General features: G+C 47.2%; 1 protein-coding gene across 1 annotated transcript; it reads left to right on the top strand.

The window, feature by feature from the left end:
* The first annotated feature begins 744 nt into the window (after positions 1 to 744).
* LOC122108593 (complement C1q binding protein) lies at positions 745 to 8,893 on the top strand. The gene is made up of 6 exons (XM_042680587.1): positions 745 to 1,031; positions 1,596 to 1,746; positions 6,846 to 6,939; positions 8,092 to 8,187; positions 8,381 to 8,503; positions 8,630 to 8,893. Exons 1-6 carry the CDS (start codon positions 806 to 808, stop codon positions 8,777 to 8,779), a joined length of 840 nt encoding a protein of 279 aa, XP_042536521.1. The 5' UTR covers positions 745 to 805; the 3' UTR covers positions 8,780 to 8,893.
* The last annotated feature ends 67 nt before the right edge of the window (positions 8,894 to 8,960 follow it).

Below are 8,960 nucleotides of genomic sequence, written 5' to 3'. Positions count from 1 at the left end.
TCTTACACTAAATCTGATACTGTAACCATAGCTTCTTGCCTTCAGAAAAAGTTCTTCCACCAGAACTTGCATTCAGATATGGAGGGTAAGCCGGGTACCTGTGGCTCGCACCTGTAATCCTAGCTACTCAGGAGGCTGAGAGCTCAGGATCGTGGTTCAAAGCCCAAGCAGGAAAATCAGTGAGACTTATCTCCAGGAAACCACCAGAAAACCTCAAGTGGCACTGTGGTTCAACTAGTAGAGAACTAGCCTTGAACTGAAGAGCTGAGGAACAGCGCCCAAACCCAGAGTTCAAGCCCCACGAGGATACAAAAAAAAAAAACAAAAACCCGTGGGAGGTGCAGAGAGAGGTCACCAAAAACAAATCACATCTACCCTCGGGATGTCACGGCCTGCTTGGGCGCTGGGGAAGCCGCTGGGTGACTAGCGAAGCCATACCCTTCAGCTTCCAGGCCAGAACGAGGGGCATCCACGAGGATCCCTGAGGACAGGGCCTTCGGGTCTGGTCTGGGGCCGCGAGGGACGACCGGAAGGCATTCCACCAGGTCCGAGAGCGGAAGTGGGGGAGCGCGCGGCCTCTGGAGAGACCCGCGCGCCTGGCACAAAGCGCGGCCCTGTCCACGCCCGAGGAACCCGGAGGTCACCAGCGGGCGGGGCGGTCCGCAGTGAACGCAGTCGGGCAAGCGCCTGCGCTCGCCTGAAGTGCTTCCGGGGCAAGGGCGGGCTTCCGGTGGCGCGCGCGGTCACGGGACGTCTCGGCTGGGGTCGTCCTTCGCGCCCGCACGTGCCGGCCGCCGCCTTCGCAATGCTTCCTTTGCTGCGCTCGGTTCCCCGCGCCCTGGGCGCCGCCGCCAGTGGCCTGCGCGCCGCCGTGCCCGCGCCGCCGCTCCGGCAGCTGCTGCAGCCCGCGGTCCGGCCGTGCCTGCGGCCTTTCGGGCTGCTGGGTGTGCGCGCGGCGGCGGGGCGGCGGCGCGGCCTCCTGCGGGTCCCGGAGCCCTGCGCCTGCGGCTGCGGCGCCCTGCACACCGAAGGTCAGGCCCGGGGAGGGCCGCGGCCGCGTGCGGGGGCCCGGGGGGGAGCGGCGTCCGGAGGAGCCTCCGGGGGGAGCCCGGGCGCTGGCCCCGCGTGGGCGCGCTTCCCCATCCACCAGGATGAAATCAACTCTTTGGCTTTAAGCTTTGGTTCAGATCAAGAGTCGCGGTGGAAGGCATGGTTGTGTCGGTGGGCAAGTGGAGAGAGAAACTGGGGTTTTCCACCCCGTTGTTTGAGGCAGGGTCTTGCCACATTGTGTAGTCCAAGCTGGTCTCCAGCCCGCGAGCCTCCTGCCTTTCTCTCCTGAATGCTGGAGGAATGCACAGGAAATTTCCTTGGTTTTTATAGAGAAAGGTGGGCCTGTGTTCGTTATTAGGAATAACTTTTGCAGAGTCAAGCTCAGCTTCCCACTTCACAGAGCAGAAAACTAAGGCCCCGCAACATAGTACCAGGGAGATTAGAAACAGTCCCAGTCTCCGTTTAGCTGCAATAACTTGGGTGACTGTTTTATATTTTACACTAACATTGACTTTTCACTTTCTGAATCTGGATTTCCTTTTTAGGAGACAAAGCTTTTGTTGACTTCTTGACTGATGAAATTAAGGAAGAAAAGAAAATCCAGAAACACAAGTCCCTACCCAAGATGTCTGGAGGTTGGGAGCTGGAAGTGAATGGGACAGAGGCTAAATTAGTTCGGAAAGTTGCTGGAGAAAAGTAAGTACTGGTTGATGAACTGGGGTCTCCAAGAGAACAAGTCATGATGTGCTTTTTGTTGTTGTTGTTTTTTGTTTGTTTTTGGTCAGTAGTGGGGCCTGAACTTTAGCCTGGGCACTGTCTTAGCTTTTCAGCTCAAGGCTAGTGCTCTACTACTTGAGCCACAGCGCCACTTCCAGCCTTTTCTGTTTATATGGTACTGAGGAATCAAACCCAGGGTCTCAGGCATGCAAGGCAAGCACTCTACTACTGAGCCACTTTCGGAGCCCCAAGCCATGATCTTGTAGGATCTCTCCTGGGCTGTTCCCAGAACAGCCTCAAGGTAGACTCATGCTGGTAAAATGGTTTTCAAGATAGACTTGGACAACTTAATAAACTCCAGATAGTGTGTTCACCATATACAAATTTGTTGCGGGTTGATTACTAAGGAAACAAGTAGCACAAAAATATGTAGCTGGGAGGCTGGGAAGGTGGCTCAGTGGTAGAGCGCTTGCCTTGAATGCATGAGACCCTGGGTTCGATTCCTCAGTACCACATAAGCAGAAAAAAAAAGCTGGAAGTGGCGCTGTGGCTCAAGTGGTAGAGTGCTAGCCTTGAGCTGAAGAGCTGAGGGACAGAGCCCAGGCCCAGAGTTCAGGCCCCACAACTGGACCCCCCCCCCCCCCCCCCAAAAAAAAAAAAGTAGCTGGAGGTTGTTAGGATTGTTATTGGTAAAGGATTCCAGAGATAGAGACAGAATCAGTTTGATCTGTGTTTTAGTGTTGCTAAAAATGGCCCCCTGTAGGGTAAAATGCAATATAAGTAACTCATACATAGCAGGATGGAGTTACAATGTAGCAAGGCCATCAAAAAGGTAGAGTTGGCCTTATTCAACTCCTCCCCCTAAACTATTAAACCCCTTTTGTGCTGTTTTATGTTATATGTAATCCCAATACAGATAAACAATTAGCATCTTTTGAGGTAGTTGGGTTTTTTTTTTTTTTTAAGAACTGAGACTCGGGCTGAGAAGGTGGCTCAGTGGTAGAGTAAGCTTGCCTTGCATGCATGAGGCCCTGGGTTTGATTCCTCAGCACCACATAAACAGAAAAAGCCGGAAGTGGTGCTGTGGCTCAAGTGGTAGAGTGCTAACCTTGAGCTGAAGAGCTGAGGGACAGCACCCAGGCCCCACAACTGACAACTGAGACTTAGAAGATTTGTGTATTATGTAATTCACCTTTTTTGGGGGGGTGAGGGTGGGGGGCGGTCATAGAGCTTGAACTCAGGGCTTGGGAGCTGTCCTTGAGCTTTTTCGCTCAAGGCTAGCACTCTACCACTTTCAGCCACAGCTCTACTTCTGATTTTCTGGTTGTTAATTGAAGAATCTCATGAACTTTCCTGCCCAGGCTGGCTTTGAACCTCAGTCCTCAGATCTCAGTCTCCTGAGTAGCTGAGATTACAGGTGTGAGCCACTGGTGCCAACTTTTTGTTTTGTTTTATGGTGGTCCCAGGGTTTGAAAAGGGCTCTATGCTTCTCTATCTTGGTAGGTAGTATGCATTGGTACGTACATGTATTGGTCTGTTTTTTCACTGCCATAACAAAATCCTGAACCAGACTACTTTCAGTGCTTGCCTAGTATGTACAAGAACCCAGTCCCCAGCATTACCATACACACAAAAAAGCTGGGTGTGCTGGTTTCATTTCTGTAATTCCAGCTATTCAAAGAACTGATACTAGAAAACCACAATTGGAGGTCAGCTTGGGAAAAATGTTCATGAGATGCACCCCATCCCCTCAGCCAATAGAAAGCTGTATGCAGTGACCATGCCAGTAATTCTAGGTATAAAAGGGATTATTTTGACTCAGAACTCTGGACAAGCACAGTCTTAGTCATTTGGTGGTGGCTGCTCTCTGGGTTCTGGGATGGTGTTACTTGATGTTGCAAGAGTGGATGGAACATCTGTGTGTCTGGTTTCTGCCCCTCAAAACCACGGAGAATTTTTTATTGGAGCTCCACCCTAATGATTTTAAGGTTAATTACTTTCCAAAGGCCCCACCTCTAAACCATAGTTTCCATCTTTTTTTGGGGGGGGGGGGGGGGAGAAGATGCCATATAGCTCAGGGGTCAGTCCTTGGTTAGCATGAATGAAGCCCTGAGTTTGTTTCCTATCACCAGGCCAACTTAGTGCCATTAACTTTGGAGATTAAACTTCTTAAACTTCTGCATGGTCAGTGTTGCAAACCACAGCAGCACAGAGAAGGTTTTGTTGTTTTGCTCTTATATCTAAGAAAGCAGAGTTTTATATTTTTAGCTCTTTATGTTGAGGTCCATGATCCATTTTGTTTTGACTTTTGTTATGGTGTGAAATAGGTTCTGGTTTATTTGCCTAGTATATAGTGTTTTTTTTTTTGCTAGTATTGGGGCTTGAACTCAGGGACTGGGCACTGTCCTTGAGCTCATGGCTAGCTCATGGCTAGCATTCTACCACTTGAGCCACAGCGCCACTTCCAGCTTTTTCTGTTTATGTGGTATTGAGGAATTGAACCCAGGGCTTCATGCATGCTAGGCAAGCAGTCTACTACTAAGCCACCTTTCCAACCCTAGTACATTTTTTTTTAAATACCGAGGCCACTGTGTATTTAGTAACTTCACTTAACCATTTTCCTAAAGCCAATTTTGGTTTAAAAAGTTCTGGCCAGGCAATAATCTTTGCTACCTTCCCAAGAGGCTGATACCTGAGAATCACTGTTCAAAGCCAGCTCAGGCAGAAAAGTCTATGAGACAGCTCTAGGGTAACCACCAGAAAACTGGACGTGGAGGTATGACTCACATGGTAGCATGCTATCTGTGAATTGAAGAGCCAAGCAAGAGCATGAAGCCCTGAATTTGAGCCTTGATACCAACACACAATAAATGAAAATATGTAATATTTTAATAAAGTTATCACAATCCTATACCCAGCAGCTCCGCATGAACCACTGATGCAGATTAGACATGTTTGCCATTCTTCCATAGAAAAGTGGCAAGGCACAACTCCAGGGAACAGTATTTAGTGCCTTGCACTGTGGGGTTGGACCTACACAGGAATTTTGACTTAACTTTTAGAACATTATTTTAGTCATCATAGTTGGTGATTCTGGCCTATTTTATGATTGTGAAGAATGAATCAGTACTGTAGCATATTCTTCATGAAGCCTCCTCAGGAGCAGTTTGTTTTTTTTAATTTGAAAGTTTTTTAAATTTGTTATTATAGAGGTGATATGCAGAGGGGTTACATTTGCATGCATCAGGTAATAAGTACAGTTCCTTTCTCAAGACTGTCGTCTGTTCCCTCATTCTCTCCCATTCCCTCCCTCCCATCTTCTCCCTCCCATGAGTTGCATAGTTCACTTTCATCAATGGTCAGTGCACTCTACTGCTGCACTTTTTCATCCTTTGTCTTCAGATGTTGTGTCCTCCCCGCACCCTCCCATAGATATGCACGTGATTACACTGTATATAAGGCAAAGAATACAGGATCATCAGAAAAAAGAAAAAACAAAAATCCTTTGTTTCCATATCTTTGGCCTTCATTTCCGTATATATGTTGTATGCATGTGAAGAGGCGCTTGGGTATTGCACCTTTGTGACTCTCTAAGACCATCCTCTTGTGGTCTCACTGTATGTGAGACCCTGCGTAATTTGTCATATCCCAGTGCATCTTAGATCTAACTTCTACATATCAGAGAACATGTACCGCCATTTGTCTCTGATCTTGGCTTACCTCACTTAACATTAGTTCTAGTTCCATCCATTTCCCTGCAAAATGACATTATTTTATTTCTAATGGCTGTGTAAAATTCCATTGTATATAGGTAACACAATTTTTGGATCCACTCATCTGTTGTGGGGCATCTGGGTTGTTTCCATATCTTGGCTATTATGGTATACTTTTTTTGTTGTTAGTCGTGGGTCTTGAACTCTGGGCCTGGGTGCTGTCTCTGCACTCTTTAGCTCAAGGCTAGCACTCTGCCACTTGAGCCACACACCACTTCCAATATCTTGGCTATCATATAAATAGTGTAGCAGTGAACATGGATGCACAGGTGTCCTTATCACCTAGCTTATAATGTTCAGGGTAGATGCCTAGGAATGGTATTTTGAGGAGCCTCCTGACTGCTTTCCAGAAGGGTTTATACGGAAAGTTTTTGTTTGTTTGTTTTTTGGGGGGGGGGGTCCGGTCGTGGGGCCTGAACTCTGGGCCTGGGTGCTGTCCCTCAGCTCTTCAGCTCAATGCTAGCACTCTACCACTTGAGCCACAGTGCCACTTCCGGCTTTTTTCTTTTTGCTTATGTGGTGCTGAGGAATCGAACCCAGGGCCTCAGGCATGCAAGGCAAGCGCTCTACCACTGAGCCACCTTCCCAGCCCCCTATACTGAAAGTTTTTTAAAGGAGCCTCTTGTCCATCTCACTTCTCACTTCTACCCAAGGGTCCCCTGGGGAGACATGGTATACAGTTTCAGCTGGCTGTGGCATGAAATAAACAGTGGACATACTGCAGCGAGGACTGGAATGTTTGCCTGATGGGACATAGCCCAGGGATGGCTATTTGGCTGATAAAGATTAATCTTTCCTTTATTGGATGTGTTGTGTGATGTTGGGGATCAAACCCAAAGCCTTGCACATCCTAGGTAGACATTTTACTTCTGAGGTTTACCACAGCCAGTTCATTTAATTGCCATTCATTGGTACACTTTAATGTGTCTCAGATCATTTTTTTTTTTTTTTTTTGTCGGTCGTGGGGCTTGAACTCTGGGCCTGGGCGCTGTCCCTCAGCTCTTCAGCTCAAGGCGAGCGCTCTACCACTTGAGCCACAGCGCCACTTCCGGTTTTCTGGTGGTTTATTGGAGATAGGAGTCTCACGGTCTCTCCTGCCCGGGCTGGCTTTGAACCGCGATCCTCAGATCTCAGCCTCCTGAGTAGCTAGGATTACAGGCGTGAGCCACCAGCGCCCGGCTTTGTCTCAGATAATTCTTAAGTATAGTCAATTAGGCTTCAGACATTATTTCAAGAGCTGTCTGTAGCAAGCCCATTTTAAATTACTCTACACCTTGCCTATTGTGTTCTCACTTACCTTTCTAGGATCACTGTCACTTTCAATATTAACAACAGCATCCCTCCAACATTTGACAGTGAGGAGGAGTCCACACAAGGGCAGAAAGTTGAAGAACAAGAGGTAAGCCCTGGGTGCTCTGGCCAGCCTTTGTCACTTTTTTGTGGGTTGTGGGGCCTGAACTCTGGGCCTAGGCACTGTCCCTCAGTTCTTCAGCTCAAGGCCAGCGCTCTACCACATGAGCCACAGCACCACTTTCAGCTTATCTTTCTGCTTATGTGGTGCTGAGGAATTGAACCCAGGGTCTAATGCATGCAAGGCAAGCACTCTACCACTGAGCCACTTTCCGAGCCCCCCCTCTGTCACTTCTGACAGGCAAGAACTATTTATACTTCATTATAAAATTCCTGTACAAGTCCCAGCCTTGGGGATCAATGATTTGGGGCCAGCGTTAGCTCCAGGACATTGGCATTTTCTTTCCCTGTTGCTGAATACATTGCTGCCCGCAGTCTCTTGATCTCAACACTTACTTTACCACTTGAGCCCTATCTCCAGCCTTGTTTTTCAGTGGTTACTTTGGAGTTACTGCCTCGTGAACTTTTTGCCTAAGCTAGCCTTGAGTCATGATCCTGCTTCAGTCTCCGTATAGCTAGGATTATAAGCATGAGCTACTTCTGCCTGGTTTCCTGTGTTCTCTTAGTAGAAAGGAATTTACCCCTTTCTGTGATGGGACCCATCAGAGATTATAATTAGGAGGGTTTTACGTTACCCAAATAGAGAAGACTGAGGCCCCAGTCATTAATATTTAGCCAAGTGAAACACTTTAGGAAGTGATATGCCTGGCCCAGAAACCCACCTCTATGATGGCCAATGGTCTCCAGACTATCTGACCGAAGGACCTGGCATGAAGCTCTTGTGAAACGCACAGCTGTCCTCTTCTGTCGTGGGACTAAATTCCACAGCTCATCATGAGAAGGTTTACTGTCATTTTAAGGATTGTCACTTAGCCAAAGCCATGTGTCAGACTTTGAGTCTGCTCTGTAATAAAGGATTGGAGTCAAGTTGGAAGAGGGTCTTTAAGGGCTTTAGGCCACCTCTGATGTGTATGTGACGAAACTAGCCTACGAAGATGGAGATCTGTTAACTGGAGCTGGAATTCTAAAACTGACTCTTAAATCCATTATAAAAAGTGGGGAATGAGGCATTAATATTCTGTTATTCCAGGCACGGACCCTCCCAACAAGTGGCATTGCTGACTTGTTTTTGTTTCCCCAGCCGGAACTGACATCAACCCCCAATTTTGTGGTTGAAGTTACAAAGAGTGATGGCAAGAAGGCCCTGGTATTGGACTGTCACTATCCAGAGGATGAGGTATGTTGGGTGGAGTGCCTCCTGGGACCTTTGTAGTCTCTTTATTCTAGCAGGTACTCCAGGCAGAAGATTAGTGAGGGTGAGGAGGGAACAAGATTAGAATCTGGGGAAATTCAAACTATTAACCATTTCTTTGCATAAAGCTGGCTTGTTTTGGGAAACTTAAGTTTCTCTAAATACTGTTTTCTTTCAGATTGGACAGGAGGAGGAGGCTGAGAGTGACATTTTCTCCATCAAGGAAGTTAGCTTTCAGGCCATGGGTGACTCTGAATGGAAGGATACGAATTACACACTCAACACAGATTCCCTGGACTGGGTGAGTTTGTTGGGGTCTTGGAAGATAGGGTCTTAGCCAGTTCAAGGCCAAGAAGAAACAAACATTTTCATTTTAATTGGTGTTAGAAATTGTCTTTTAAAAAATACTAATAAATGTTCTTCCTAGGCTTTGTATGACCATCTAATGGATTTTCTTGCGGACCGAGGAGTGGACAACACTTTCGCTGATGAGCTGGTAGAGCTTAGCACAGCCCTGGAGCACCAGGAGTATATCACCTTTCTTGAAGACCTCAAAAGTTTCGTTAAGAGTCAGTAGCACTGTGAGAGATAGTGAAGGCCTTAATTTCACAGCTACATTTGGCCAGTGAGCAAAACTACCCTGATAACAGAATCATGTGCTTTTCAAATGGTTATCCTCATTATCATGGGGGAAAAAGAGCAAGTTTAAATTATTGACACTGCATTCACATTTACTATTCATCCTGTATTTTTTTCTG

The sequence above is a fragment of the Dipodomys spectabilis genome, unplaced genomic scaffold (genome assembly GCF_019054845.1).
Source record: "Dipodomys spectabilis isolate Male_0828 unplaced genomic scaffold, ASM1905484v1 ptg000062l, whole genome shotgun sequence".
NCBI classification, from domain to species: domain Eukaryota; kingdom Metazoa; phylum Chordata; class Mammalia; order Rodentia; family Heteromyidae; genus Dipodomys; species Dipodomys spectabilis.
Note: the sequence above shows the minus strand (reverse complement) of the source record. Positions and strands in the feature narration are given on the sequence as shown.